Source organism: Salvelinus alpinus, chromosome 31, assembly GCF_045679555.1.
Source record: "Salvelinus alpinus chromosome 31, SLU_Salpinus.1, whole genome shotgun sequence".
Classification (NCBI taxonomy): domain Eukaryota; kingdom Metazoa; phylum Chordata; class Actinopteri; order Salmoniformes; family Salmonidae; genus Salvelinus; species Salvelinus alpinus.
In genome coordinates this window covers 17280008-17295774 of record NC_092116.1, presented here as the reverse complement: position 1 = coordinate 17295774, position 15767 = coordinate 17280008, and the positions used below count along the sequence as shown (strand labels likewise).

General features: G+C 43.5%; 1 protein-coding gene across 1 annotated transcript; it reads right to left on the bottom strand.

The window, feature by feature from the left end:
• Window positions 1-5755: 5755 nt before the first annotated feature.
• On the bottom strand, window positions 5756-6142 carry LOC139561866 (histone H2A-like). The gene has a single exon (XM_071379207.1). It carries the CDS (start codon window positions 6140-6142, stop codon window positions 5756-5758), a length of 387 nt encoding a protein of 128 aa, XP_071235308.1.
• Window positions 6143-15767: the final 9625 nt, after the last annotated feature.

Genomic DNA, 15767 nt, shown 5'->3' with positions numbered 1-15767 from the left:
TGTTAACTTCTCTGGGGCAGGTGGGACGCAAACGTGCCAATAGCCAGGGAAAATACAGCGCGCCATATTCAAATAACATGATATAAAAATCTAACTTTCATTAAATCACACATGTAAGATACCATGTAAGCTACACTCGTTGTGAATCCAGCCAACATGTCAGATTTCAAAAAAGCTTTTCGGCGAAAGCTTAAGATGCTATTATCTGATGATAGCACCATTGTAAACAAAGAGAGTAGCATAATTCAACACTGCAAGCACGACACAAAACTCAGAAATAAAATATAAATCATGCCTTACCTATGACGAGATTCTTTTGTTGGCACTCCAATATGTCCCATAAACATCACAAATGGTCCTTTTGTTCGATTAATTCCGTCTATATATATATATCCAAAATGTCAATTTATTTGGACCGTTTCATCCAGTGACTCTCTCAAAAGATTTACTTCATGTGACCCTCATTAACGGTAGCCCTACTTATTCACTGCACAAAGGAATAACCTCAACCGATTTCCAAGGACTGGAGACATCCAGTGGAAGCGGTAGGAACTGCAAGCAAGTCCATTAGAAATCCGGTGTCTCTAAAAAAAACATTGAAAAGACAGTGACATCAAAAAAAATACAAATTCTGAATGGTTTGTCCTCAGGGTTTTGCCTGCTACATAAGTTCTGTTATTCTCACAGACATGATTCAAGCAGTTTTAGAAACTTCAGAGTGTTTTCTATCCAGATCTACTAATAATATGCATATCTTATATTCTGGGGATGAGTAGCAAGCAGTTGAATTTTGGCATGCTATTTTTCCCGAAAGTGAAAATGCTGCCCCCTGCCCTCAAGAAGTTAAAAGGTTATTGGCAGGTGCTTCTGACCTCTCGAGCTTCTGACATATCGGCTTTTTTTACGCCTGATAACTTTGTACAATACACTGTGATGCCCTTTGGCATGTGTAATGCACCTGCTACTTTTCAGCGTCTAGTTAACATTGTGTTTGCAGATGTGCCAAATTGTACTGCTTACCTTGACGATGTGGTGATTCATTCGTCTACTTGGTCTGATCATCTCTCCCACTTTGAAAAGTGTGTTACAGCGGTTGGAGAATGCTGCTTTAACCCTCAATTTGGCCAAGTGTGAATTTGGGAAGGCTACGGTGACTTACTTAGGGAAACAAGTGGGACGAGGTCAAGTGCGCCCAGTATCTGGCAAGGTGGCGGCAATTGTTGCTTTTCCTGCTCCCACGACTCGACGCCAGTTGCGCAGATTCCTAGTGATGGTAGGGTACTATCGTACATTCTGTAAGAATTTCTCGAAGGTAGTAGCTCCCCTTTCATCTCTGCTTAGTCCCAAGGTACCATTTAGGTGGTCCAAGGACTGTAACTATGCTTTTGAGTCCGCTAAAGCGCTACTTTGTAGTGCCCCAGTGCTTGCCGACCCCAACTTTGACAAACCTTTTAAGTTGGAGGTAGACGCTAGTATAGTGGGGGTGGGTGCGGTTCTCTTACAGGAAGATGACGATGGAGTGGATCGGCCCGTCAGTTTCTTCTCCCGTAAGTTAAACTCGTGTCAGTCAAGGTACTCCACTATTGAACAAGAGACGCTGGCTTTATTGCTTGCCCTACAGTTCTTTGAGGTATATGTGGGATCCAGTGCCTTGCCTGTTATGGTCTTCACGGACCATAATCCATTGGTGTTCTTGAAACAAATGTACAATCAGAACCACCGCCTTATGCGGTGGGCTCTGATTGTACAAGGATATAATGTACAGATAGCCTATGTGAAGGGCTCGGCGAATGTGGTTGCCGACGCTCTATCACGGGTTTACTAACTGGGGAAGCGTTGGTTTTTGTTATTACAAACTGTAGGTTTGCAATTTGTGGTGGGCGTGTTACGTTCCCCAGTTTCTGTGTTGTAGTTTCTATTTGAGTGTGTGTTTCAGGAGATGGCTTCCTGGAATTTCTCCCCAAGCAGCTGATTGGTCGGCCCCAATTGATGATTGGAGAGCTGACCCCGCCCCCTCGTCAAGATACAACTGTCTCTAATTACCATTGCCACCTGAAGCTATAAAAGACAGTGTTCTGTTCAGAGAGAGAGATCAAGGGCAGGCAGAGAGAGATCAAGGGCAGGCAGAGATCAAGGGCAGGCAGAGATCATTGCTGGCTGAGATTGCCTGTGATATAGATCATTGCTGAGAGAGGAGGTTGATGGTTGAGGGGTATAGCATGTTGGTCGTGAGTATGTACTATGTTAGTTGTTGTTGGTAGCAGCTTTGGTGTGTTTGTGCTTTGTCAGAGCTTCTTTAGTGGCCTGAGTTAGTTTTCTCAGTTTTGTTGTGAAGTGGATTGTTTAATATTCTGTTTCATTTGTTCCCAGGGGGGAAGGGGAAGGCACCTAGGGAGTGCTTAGGCAAGAGGCCCGCGGGCATACATATACCCGTAGTATATTCACTGTCTAGGCACACTAGGTAAGACCTGGGCGGACCACCCCCTGTATTTTGGTTAGGGCACCAGGTGGTGCTAAGTTAGGTAAGAAGTGGGTAGGCAGGTTAGATAGGAGAGGGGGAGCTTTGATATTTACTTTCTTTGCTTTGGTTCCGTCCAGCCCCTTTTCCCTATATTACCGTGTAAAGGAAATAAATCCTAGTAAATGGTCAATTCTGCCTTTTTGTCATCCTTTCTCACACTTACAGTCCATACCTCTTTCGCTTCACGGAGAGTTGAGTTGTAGCAGGGTGTTGCGTTCCCTCTTCTCAGAGGCGTGTGAAACGGGGAGTGAGAAGCGAGAGAGAACCAACCAAGAAAGCTGCTATTTTGGAGGGAAACATACGATCCTGATGACTTATACTAGTTATGCTATCATGTTAGGAAGAGGTCTGATGTTACAGTACCTTGGATCTTGAAGAGGAAGTTGGACACAGTTCCCCATTCCCATGTTTGGACCAGAGGGAAAACGTTCTGTACAATCCACCAGTCTGGAGGAGACACACACCAATTTCAAATTATTCATATCAACATGTCAAAAATAATCTCAATGATGGAGAGAGTATGTAGTCTGTTCTGTATCCTTCATTTACTGGAATATACGCACGCACACACACACCTTCCATAGTAATCATACTGGACAGAAAGGTAATGGAAAAAAAACATTACCATCAGGGATCCAGGACTTTGTTATTGACACCTTATCCATCTTTCCTGTTGTCGCCATATACTTTGATCCATCTGCAGAGGCTAAAACAAGAAAGATTGCCTCATGGTCTGCTATGTATCACACGGTTTGAAAAAGCACGTGATAAAAATGAAGCTTCAGACGTCATTGATGTCATACTTTTGATAAAGTAATACACGCATCGGCACACTGCTTCAAAGTTAGCTGCTTAGAGACTTGGACACATGCCTCAGAGCTCCAGTATCAAACCTAACATCACTAGTAAAGGTTAGGCATTAACTTGGAGTGTTTAGGATTAGGCATTAACTTTGAGTGTTTAGGATTAGGCATTAACTTGGAGTGTCTTGGATAAGGGTAAACTGTCAGTGGAAGGTACTGTCAAAAATGTGCATTATCAACAAGAATTTGCAAACAAAAACACTTAAAGGACTTTTGTCAAAATTGACCCGATGCTGATTTGAACTCCTGACGTTCAGGTTGCATGTCATTGTTGTACGCCCAATCACAAACCCCAATCTAACACCTGGTAGGCCAATCTTCCATTTGTATCCCTCTGCATGGTTGTTATTGTCTGATACGTGCGTGCACACACACTTAGCCAGTAACCACTATCCCCTACAGCAGGAACAAGTATCCTATAAGTGACTGGGTGGCTGGACATGATGCTGAACCACAGGGGGCTGGTGTCGGGAGAAATCGGATCATGGGTTCACTGTAATGGATGGAACTGAATGAGAAATCGTACCAAACACGTGTTTGACATGTGTTTGATATCGTTCATGATGCCATTCCCAAGCATTACAATAAGCCTTCTTCTGATTTCTCCCTCCACCAGCCTCCCCTATTGGAGCTGTACTAGATACAGATGTCCACTGTTTATAACTACCTAGTACCATATACTCTCTTACACCTAGACCATATTACCACATAACCATACTGCATTTTACATCCAGGTCCCCAAAACCGTCTGTAAAAATCTCAGCTCCAAGGCATCAGCTCAGTGAACTAACATGGTCTTGAGTCATCAAGCCAGTCAGGTAATAGGAGTGGCACGGTGGAAGTTAGTGTTACCTGTGCAGGTGCAGGGTCTAATGCCTCTAAGAATAAAAGTACTACATAGTGCTACCTACCTATAAAGGGTTCATCAGTTGTCTCTGTGGGAGAACCCTTTGATAACCCGTTTGGGTTTCATGTAGAACCCTTTTAAGTTCCATGTAGAGCCTTTTCCAGAGAAGGTTATAAATGGAACCTAATGGGGTTCAACAGCACATGGAACCCATAAAGGTTCTTCAAAGTGTTCTCCCAGCCAGCCAGACCCAAAAATATTTTTGGAACCGCTGTAGTTCAATGGGCTAACCTGGTGTTGGAGTAATATTATGCCTTTGTTACCGTTGCAGATGCAGCGCTGGTCCTCCCAGTCTTTTGTCCAGCTGTCTGAGGTGAGGATGAGCTCCAGACTGACTGTCTCTATGAACTCCTTTCTCTCCACCAGGCTGGTTCTCTTCCACCTCTCAGAGTCCATGTTCCACAGCATCTCGCCCTTACTGCTCACATGACCTAGAGTCATTATGCACATAGGTCATGATAATATTGTGTGTGTGTGTGTGTGTGTGTGTGTGTGTGTGTGTGTGTGTGTGAGAGAGAGCCTGAGCATGTTTGTGTGTGTGTGTCTCACCTTCCAGTAGCTGTCTCAGTGTGGTGATGACTTCCCATGTCTTCAGTGGATCTGGGTCCTCAGCATTCACCATCAGCTCAGACACACACTTCACCACTCGGGAGGGCACACACTCACACACCTTTACCTTCCTGCATCCTCCAACCATACTCTTGCTCCCTTTCGACATCATGCTGTCCTGCACTGCAGAACAAAACAGGTTGGTCAGGTGTAGTGGAGGTGATTTGGAAACACACCCTCCTCATGATGAGGTAACCCTGTCTGAGACATGTAAATCTCAAGTGTCGTCCTTGGTTCTTGAGGATGTCCTCTTGGCCTATTCCATTCCAGCCATTACAATGAGCCTGACCTCCTATAGCTCCTCCCACCAGCCTCCTCTGGTCCATGTATCTCCCATCACCGGCTAGAATGCGGTTTTACCCAATCAGCATTCAGGATTAGACCCACCCGTTGTAAAATGTCTACTATTGTCATGTAGTTTGTCTACTATTGTCATGTAGTTTGTCTATTATACAACGGGTGGGTCTAAACACACACACACACACACACACACACACACACACACACACACACACACACACACACACACACACACACTGGGAGTAACAGATACTGGGATAATATGCAGGAGACACTTAATTAGTGTTACCTCCTTGGGGAACAGGAGTGGTAGGATTTTTTGGGGGTGTATTTGCTTATACCGAACAATACCAGTAGACCTACACCTATGACCATTTCACGTTCGCTAGTACCAACAGGAAATGTCACTTGCCTCATCATTTTTTTTAATGTCACTCAATCCTCAGTGTCACTCAGCATTCCTGATGTACCTTAGATGCTGCTACAGTATATACAGTATTTGCCCTGACTGCTATGTAAATACTGTGTAGTCAAGTTGCAGCCGCAGTAGCGATTTTACTTGGCTTTGACGGCCTTCTCAGTCTTCTTGGGGAGCAGCACTGCCTGGATGTTGGGCAGCACACCACTCTGAGCGATGGTCACGCCGCCAAGCAGTTTGTTCAGCTCCTCGTCGTCACGGACGGCCAGCTGCAGGTGACGGGGGATGATACGAGTCTTCTTGTTGTCACGGGCAGCGTTGCCAGCCAACTCCAGGATCTCAGCAGTCAGGTACTCGAGCACTGCGGCCAGGTACACTGGTGCGCCAGCGCCCACACGCTCGCCGTAGTTGCCTTTGCGCAGCAGCCTGTGCACACGGCCCACGGGGAACTGGAGTCCGGCACAGGATGAACGTGTCTTTGCCTTCGTCCTGGCCTTGCCTCTGGTTTTGCCTCTTCCGCTCATATTGGTAGCTTCAGTATGTCACAGAAAGTCTTCTACTTCCGGCGCCAACAGAGATGGCCGCCTCGCTTCGCGTTCCTAGGAAACTATGCAGTATTTTGTTTTTTTACGTGTTATTTCTTACATTGGTACCCCAGGTAATCTTAGGTTTTATCACATACAGTCAGGAGGAACTACTGAATATAAGAGCAACGTCAACTCACCATCATTACGACCAGGAATATGACTTTCCCGAAGCGGATCCAGTGTTTTGACTTCCACCCAGGACAATGGATCTGATCCCAGCCGGCGAACCTAAACAACGTCGCCGTAAAAGGGGAAAACGAAGCGGTCTTCTGGTCAGGCTCCGGAAACGTGCACATTGCGCACCACTCCCTAGCATACTACTCGCCGATGTCCAGTCTCTTGACAACAAGGTTGATGAAATCCAAGCAAGGGTTGCCTTCCAGAGAGACATCAGAGACTGTAACGTTCTTTGTTTCACGGAAACATGGCTCACTCGAGAGACGCTATCGGAGTCGGTGCAGCCAGCTGGTTTCTTCACGCATCGCGCCGACAGAAACATCTTTCTGGTAAGAAGAGGGGCGGGGGGGTATGCCTTATGATTAACGAGACGTGGTGTGATCATAACAACATACAGGAACTCAAGTCCTTCTGCTCACCTAACTTAGAATTCCTCACAATCAAATGTTGACCGCATTATCTACCAAGGGAATTCTCTTCGATTATAATAACAGCCGTATATATTCCCCCTCAAGCAGACACATCGATGGCCCTGAACGAATTTCATTTGACTCTATGTAAACTGGAAACCACATATCCTGAGGCTGCATTCATTGTAGCTTGGGATTTTAACAAGGCTTATCTGAAAACAAGACTCCCTAAATTCTATCAGCATATCGATTGCTCAACCAGGGCTGGTAAAACCCTGGATCATTGTTATTCTAACTTCCACGACGCATATAAGGCCCTCCCCCGCTCTCCTTTCGGAAAAGCTGACCACGACTCCATTTTGTTGCTTCCCGCCTACAGACAGAAACTAAAACAAGAAGCTCCCTCGCTCAGGTCTGTTCAACGCTGGTCCGACCAATCTGATTCCACGCTTCAAGACTGCTTCGATCACGTGGATTGGGATATGTTCCGCATTGCGTCCAACAACAACATTGACGAATACGCTGATTCGGTGAGCGAGTTCATTAGAAAGTGCATTGGCGAGGTCGTACCCACAACAACTATTAAAACATTCCCAAACCAGAAACTGTGGATTGATGGCAGCATTCGCGCGAAACTGAAAGCGCGAACCACTGCTTTTAACCAGGGCAAGGTGACCGGAAACATGACCGAATACAAACAGTGTAGCTATTCCCTCCGCAAGGCAATCAAACAAGCTAAGCGTCAGTATAGAGACAAAGTAGAGTTACAATTCAACGGCTCAGACACAAGAGGTATATGGCAGGGTCTACAGTCAATCACGGATTACAAAAAGAAAACCAGCCCCATTGCAGACCAGGATGTCTTGCTCCCAGACAGACTAAATGTGCTCGCTTTGAGGACAATACAGTGCCACTGACACGGCCCGCTACCAAAACCTGCGGACTCTCCTTCACTGCAGCCGACGTGAGTAAAACATTTAAATGTGTTAACCCTCGCAAGGCTGCAGGCCCAGACGGCATCCCCAGCCGCATCCTCAGAGCATGCGCAGACCAGCTGGCTGGTGTGTTTACGGACATATTCAATCAACCCTTATCCCAGTCTGCTGTTCCCACATGCTTCAAGAGGGCCACCATTGTTCCTGTTCCTAAGAAAGCTAAGGTAACTGAGCTAAACGACTACCGCCCCGTAGCACTCACTTCCGTCATCATGAAGTGCTTTGAGAGACTAGTCAAGGACCATATCACCTCCACCCTACCTGACACCCTAGACCCACTCCAATTTGCTTACCGCCCCAATAGATCCACAGACGGCGCAATCACAACCACACTGCACACTGCCCTAACCCATCTGGACAAGAGGAATACCTATGTGAGAATGCTGTTCATCGACTACAGCTCAGCATTTAACACCATAGTACCCTCCAAACTCGTCATCAAGCTCGAGACCCTGGGTCTCGACCCCGCCCTGTGCAACTGGGTCCTGGACTTCCTGACGGGCCGTCCCCAGGTGGTGAGGGTAGGTAACAACATCTCCACCCCGCTGATCCTCAACACTGGGGCCCCACAAGGGTACTTCACAGCCCTGTCCTGTACTCCCTGTTCACCCATGACTGCGTGGCCATGCACGCCTCCAACTCAATCATCAAGTTTGCGGACGACACTACAGTGGTAGGCTTGATTACCAACAACGATGAGACGGCCTACAGGCAGGAGGTGAGGGCCCTCGGAGTGTGGTGTCAGGAAAATAACCTCACACTCAACGTCAACAAAACAAAGGAGATGATTGTGGACTTCAGGAAACAGCAGAGGGAGCACCCCCCTATCCACATCGACGGGACAGTAGTGGAGAGGGTAGTAAGTTTTAAGTTCCTCGGCTACACATCACGGACAAACTGAATTGGTCCACCCACACAGACAGCGTTGTGAAGAAGGCGCAGCAGCGCCTCTTCAACCTCAGGAGGCTGAAGAAATTTGGCTTGTCACCAAAAGCACTCACAAACTTCTACAGATGCACAATCGAGAGCATCCTGTCGGGCTGTATCACCGCCTGGTATGGCAACTGCTCCGCCCATAACCGTAAGGCTCTCCAGAGGGTAGTGAGGTCTGCACAACGCATCACCGGGGGCAAACTACCTGCCCTCCAGGACACCTACACCACCCGATGTCACAGGAAGGCCATAAAGATCATCAAGGACAACAACCACCCGAGCCACTGCTTGTTCACCCCGCTATCATCCAGAAGGCGAGGTCAGTACAGGTGCATCAAAGCAGGGACCGAGAGACTGAAAAACAGCTTCTATCTCAAGGCCATCAGACTGTTAAACAGCCACCACTAACATCGAGTGGCTGCTGCCAACATACTGACTCAACTCCAGCTCACTTTAATAATGGAATTGATGGAAATTGATCAAAAATGTATCACTAGCCACTTTAAACAATGCCACTTAATATAATGTATATGTATATACTGTACTCTATATCATCTACTGCATCTTGCCATCTTTATGTAATACATGTATCACTAGCCACTTTAAACTATGCCACTTTATGTTTATATACCCTACATTACTCATCTCAGATGTATATACTATACCATTTACTGCATCTTGCCTATGCCGTTCTGTACCATCACTCATTCATATATCTTTATGTACATATTATTTATTTACACTTGTGTGTATAAGGTAGTAGTTGTGGAATTGTTAGGTTAGATTACTCGTTGGTTATTACTGCATTGTCGGAACTAGAAGCACAAGCATTTCGCTACATTCGCATTAACATCTGCTAACCATGTGTATGTGACAAATAAAATTTGATTTGATTTGATACTGTGTCTGTTTTTTGTCATGTTGTCATGCTACTTTGTGATTTGTGAATACCCTCAATGACTGGGCCACCAACAACAATGTTGACATTGGAGCACATGCAAATAAGACTTGATTTACATGTGTCAAAAGTCTCATTGTTTACTAATTGTCTCATTTAATTATGAAGTGATCATGAAGTGATCCAAACAGTGGTGAATGGGAAGATATATCTGTTACACAAAACACCAAAAAGTTTATGACATTGGCGATTGTCATTAGGCCAGAATTTATGCATCCACTGCAGTCCACGCACATCTCAGCCATTTATTTCTGCCTTGAAAAATGTTCTCGTAGAACAACATCACATGTTGGAGCGTAGGCTATACCACCGGTTCTCAAGTCCATTCGCTCAATTGTCTGACTGGCGGCAATTATAATGGTGTAACAGCCTACAGTTTTCTTGACGTTTTGTTTTCATTATTGTGATAGGCTCATGTTTTACCAGTATGGTGTACCACAACTATTTATTTTGTCGGGATGCCAGACCGGACCGGACCGCCTTACTTTCACCCCTGGAAGTGCTATAATTTGACATTTCTGAATGTTTAATGCCATTTAATTCAACAGTGGGAAATTAGCTTAATGAAAGTAGCTGATGCAGTTACTGAAACAGTGATACCTCTTGAATGACAGTAGATATTTCTGTTCTGATTTCAGATTTGAATGGTAGACAAGTAGACCATGGTTTCTTACCCTCTTTTAGAAACAACCGCTGTTTTGACCACTTTCCCAACAACTTGGACTAATACTTGGAGCGTATGACATCTTAGTCTACTTCTCTTCTCTACAAGTCAGCAATCAGAATAGAGATATATTCTACCAATCAGGAGATATAGCTGTTTAAGCAAACATTTTTTTAAGTAATACTTAAGTCGTTATTTTAGGCATCTGTACTTTACTTTAGTATTTATATTTTGACTACTTTTACTTTTACTTCACTACCGTCCTGAAGAAAATTATGTACTTTATACTCCATTTATTTTTCCTGACACGTGAAAGTACTTGTTACATATTTTATGCTTAGCAAGACAGGAAAGAGGTCCAATTCACACACTTATCATGAGAACATCCCTGGTCGTCCCTACTGCCTCTGATCTAGAGGACTCACTATGCTTCATTTGTAAATTATGTCCGCGTGTTGTAGTGTGCCCCTGGCTGTCCATAAATAAAAAAGCAAGAAAATTGTGCTGTCTGATCCTCTTATTATAAGCAATTTTTTAATTATTTATACTTTTACTTTTGATACATAAGTACATTTTTTGCAATTACATTTACTTTTGATACTTAACTATATTTAAAACCAAATACTTTTAGACTTTTACTCAAGTAGTATTTTTCTGGGTGACTTTCACTTTTACTTGAGTAATTTTCTATGAAGGTATCTTTACTTTTAGTCAAGTATGACAATTGGGTTCTTTTTCCCACCACTGTCTGTATCTCTGTTACGTTCCATCTTATGTTTTTAATGAATTTCTATTGTATTGCTATCTGTCTCAAGTTGTACAAATCATCAGCATGAAGAATATTTATTTTTGTTAAATTGTCAAGTGGACTGAATTCTCATTAAAATAATGTTGTGCCACTCAGCACACCTCTGCCTTTGCCTGCCACACAACCACTGCCTTAGAGTGGTTGGGTAAGCTCCTTCCTGGCTGGTCCTGTCCAGGGGTGACATTGGACGAGGCCACAGTGTCTCCCAACCCCCATGTCTCAGTCCCCAGCAAATTATTCTGCAATAGTGGGACCTGTGTCCGGGGGGCTACAGTCAATTTGTCAAATCAAACTGATCTAGGTTCAGTTTTTAGATCATGAGGAACACAATTATATTGACTGGTGGGACCTGACCCTAGATCAGCACTACTACTCTTGTGGGAGGCATTTCCATACAGGATTTATCCCAGTGTTTTACCCAAAAAGCTTAGACTTTTTATGTTTCCAGTTCAGTGATAACTGGGTAATAAGATGGTAATAACTATGTATTTATCAGGTAATTAGCTAGTAATGACCACTAGTTACCATCAGTAGTTACCATGTTGTTAACCCCCCAATCCTTTCCTGATATCCCTAACATCCCATGGTGTGTTACCTGGAAACGGAGATGGTAGTTTCTATGTATTAATACTGAATCAGTGCTGGAAAATGCATCATTACCTGTTTCTCTTTAGTTATACCATTATATCCCTCCCTTCCCCATAACTAACAGTAACATACATCCTTGTAGGTGACACTAAATTGATATGACAAGCAAAGCCCAGTTCAGTTCTTTATTGACAAAAAATATATCCACAAGATATGACTAATGATGGATATGACAAGTGACATTCAGTGACATTGTGCCTGTTGCCCTCTCATTGACTAGATTGGTCCCACCTGGTCTTGACTACTCCCGACTGCCTTCCAGTCTAAGTACCAGTCTCTTTAGCTAACATTCCACCCCTTGCTTAAAATAATAATAGGTTAGATCATATATAAATACAAATCAGCGTTCACATCAATAAAAGGGTTCATTATTAGGCTACATAACATGGTTTACATATTTAATAGTGACCATGGAAGTTTTTGTAGGACTACTGTTTTTTGGAGTCCAGCTTTCTTCAAAAAGTTGTTTTATAGTCAAACATCTTGTCTTCCAACTCTTATTGTTCACATTGCACATCATTGCCCACCATAGATCTTTAGTATTGTCATCCATGTCTGTATGGAAGACACCATGAAAGACATTCTTGGCATTTATACATACATCAAAATCAATACTTCTCATCAGATCCCATATTTCATTAGTTCTGTAGCAGCTCAATGAGAGGTGTTCTACACTCCTTCATCAGGACAAAATTAGCTTTTAACAAAACAGCTCCACTTGACTACAGCACTGGTAGGCCTAAACGTCGTACAGAAATCAACCATGCAGTATCTTTCAGCAATCTCAACATTCAATATGTGCTGGATTTACAGCTAGGGTGACCACATCTAAAAAGCCCAATGCGGGACTTGGGCAACAATTGGGCAGGTCGATGGATCATGTTCAAAAGGCGACATACACTGAGTGTTCAAAGCATTAAGGAAACCTGCTCTTTCCATGACATAAACTGACCAGGTGAAACCAGGTGAAAGTTATGATCCCTTATTGATGTCACTTGTTAAATCCACTTCAATCAGTGTAGATGAAGGGGAGGAGACAAGTTAAAGAAGGAATTTTAAGCCTTGAGACAATTGAGACACGGATTGCGTATGTGTGCCATTCAGAGGGTGAATGGGAAAGACAAAAGATTTAAGTGCCTTTGAACGGAGGTATGATAGTAGGTGCCATGCACACCGGTTTGTGTCAAGAACTACAATGCTGGCGGGTTTTTCACACTGAACAGTTTCCCAGCTGTATCAAATATGGTCCCCCACCCGGAGCCTCGGAGAGAGGGCACACACACTCAAACAGGGAATTCGCTAAATCAACCAAAAGTTGCTGGGGCAGCTTTAAAAAGTAGTTAAATGTGTCGCTATACGCTTTGAATAGTTAAAGTAGCTGGAGAGGTCTGAAACCTCACTGCATTTGTGAAACACCTTCAACCATAAACCTTTGCCTGTCCTCAAAGCATGCGCAGACCAGCTGGCTGGAGTGTTTACGGATATATTAAATCTCTCCCTATCCCAGTGTGCTGTCCCCACTTGCTTCAAGATGTCCACCATTGTTCCTGTACCCAAGAAAGTGAAGGTAACTGAACTAAATGACTATCGCCCCGTAGCACTCACTTCTGTCGTCATGAAGTGCTTTTATTTATTTACTTATTTACTAGAATATATATATATATTTTTTTTTATACAGTTTTCAACCCACCTCACCGCTAATTAGCCTACTAGAGGAGCTGATCATGGACTACAGGAAAAGGAGTGCCGAACAGGCCCCCATTAACATCGACAGGGCTGTAGAGGAGCAGGACCTATATACTAGGCGGTGTCAGAGGAAGGCCCAAAAAATGATCAAAGACTCCAGTCACCCAAGTCATTGACTGTTCTCTCTGCTACCGCACGGCAAGCGGTACCGATGCACAGAGTCTGTGCATCGGACCAAAAGGCTTCTCAACAGCTTCTACCCCCAAGCCATAAGACTGCTGACCAATTAATCAAATGGCTACCCAGACTATTACATTGACCCCCCTTTGTTTTTACACTGCTGCTACTTGCTGTTTATTATCTATGCATAGTCACTTTACCTCTACCTACATGTACACATTATCTCGACTAACCTGTACCCCAACATATTGACTTGGTACCGGTACCCCATTTATATAGCCTCGTTATTGTTATATTTTTTACTTTAGTTTATTTAGTAAATATTTTGTTAACTATATTGCTTGAACTGCACTGTTGGTTAAGGACTTGTAAGTAAGTCATTCACGGTAAGGTCTACACCTATTCCACGCATGTGACAAATAAAATTTGATTCGTTTTGATTTGACTCCAAGTTTACTTCGATATGATGCTTATTATATCAATATTTGCGTATAAAGGTGTGTCCACCACCGTTTCTTGCATAATTAATTTTACAGACACAAAAAGATCCAACCATGTCGAATGGCAACTTACAGTCAGTCGTGCGGTCAAACATTTTACTTACAGTATGGGTGGTCCTGTGAATTGAACCCACTACCCTGGCGGTACAAGCGCCACGCTCTACTAAGTGAGCTACCAAAAGTTCCTGTTTCCAACAGGCCTGTCGTGACATTTTTTATCCAATGTACATTATGAAAACCTGATGAAAACCTGTTTATTGACCTCCATACAAAAACTCCTCTAGTAGGCTACGTACTAATATACGTACGTACGGATGTTCAGACGAAGACTGATCCACAGTCCCCTCCCTGATTTCATCGTTAGTGACAACTATAATATTGATATCATGGATGGTCAGTCCTTGCATCCATAGCTCTGTCTGCCAAAACGGGCGAGGAGTACACTTTGTTATTGTTTCAAAGGCTGATTGCTGATTGCTACCGAGCTCTTCCTACATTTTCGGTTTGAACTCTGTGTACATTTGTGGCGAATTTACTAATTTTCTTTCTCAAGAAAATAGTGTGTGTGTGTGTGTGTGTGTGTGTGGTGTGGTGGGTGGGGGTGGGGGTGGGGGGGTGTTGCAGCATTTCACTGAATGTCTCTTGTCATATCTATCCATCATTAGTCGTATCTTGTGGCTATATTTTTTTGACAACAAAGAACTGAACTGTTTGTCATGTCATAGTAACTTATTATCACTTTACAAGGACGCATGTCACCGTTATGTTATGTTCGTTATTGGGAAGGGATATAATGGTATAACTAAAGAGAAACAGGTGATGATGCATTTTCCAGCACTGACTCAGCGTTATTACATAGAAACTACCATCTCCGTTTCTAGGTAACACACCATGGGCTGCTTGGGATGTCAGGAAAGGATTGGGGGCTAAACAACATGGTAACTGCTAATGGTAATAGTATTACTAGCTAATTACCTAGTAAATACAAAGTTATTACCATCTTATTACTCGGTTATTACCGAGCTGAAATGTAAAGTGGTATCTGCTTTTTAGGATATTTTTTGTTAAGATTTGTCTGTATCCTTCTCTCAAAAGTCACTAGAAATTCGATTTGCATGGGGGGCATGCAAAATGTGTCCCCCCTCATGTCCAGCTGACTCCTATGCTCTTTTCCTGGAGTCTTCTCCTAAGGAGATGTGGCTTTCTGTAGGCACATTTTGTGCAATTCTACTAAGTTTTCAACACTCTTTAGCAACAGTTGGCCTGTTGTCTTCCTAGCCACAACATTAAAAAATGAACTCCAGTGTTGTATCCCTCCCTTGCAGAAGCCATCTCTGTGCCTCCTCGTGGTACAAACGCCAGTCTACTATATAGTTCTGAAACACCTTGTTTCCGGGTTTCCTGATGGCAGTGAAATTATATACAATTCAAGATAAAAGTGTGTGTGTGTGACTGTGTGTGTGTTGGTGAGTGAAACCTATGTCCATGCATGCTTATTTAGATCAAAATGTAATGGCGTTGACGTGATTGTAAAATGAATAAAGAAACTGTCTGTTCTGCACAATGTTTTTTTTAATGAAAATAACTCTTTAAATGTAGATTT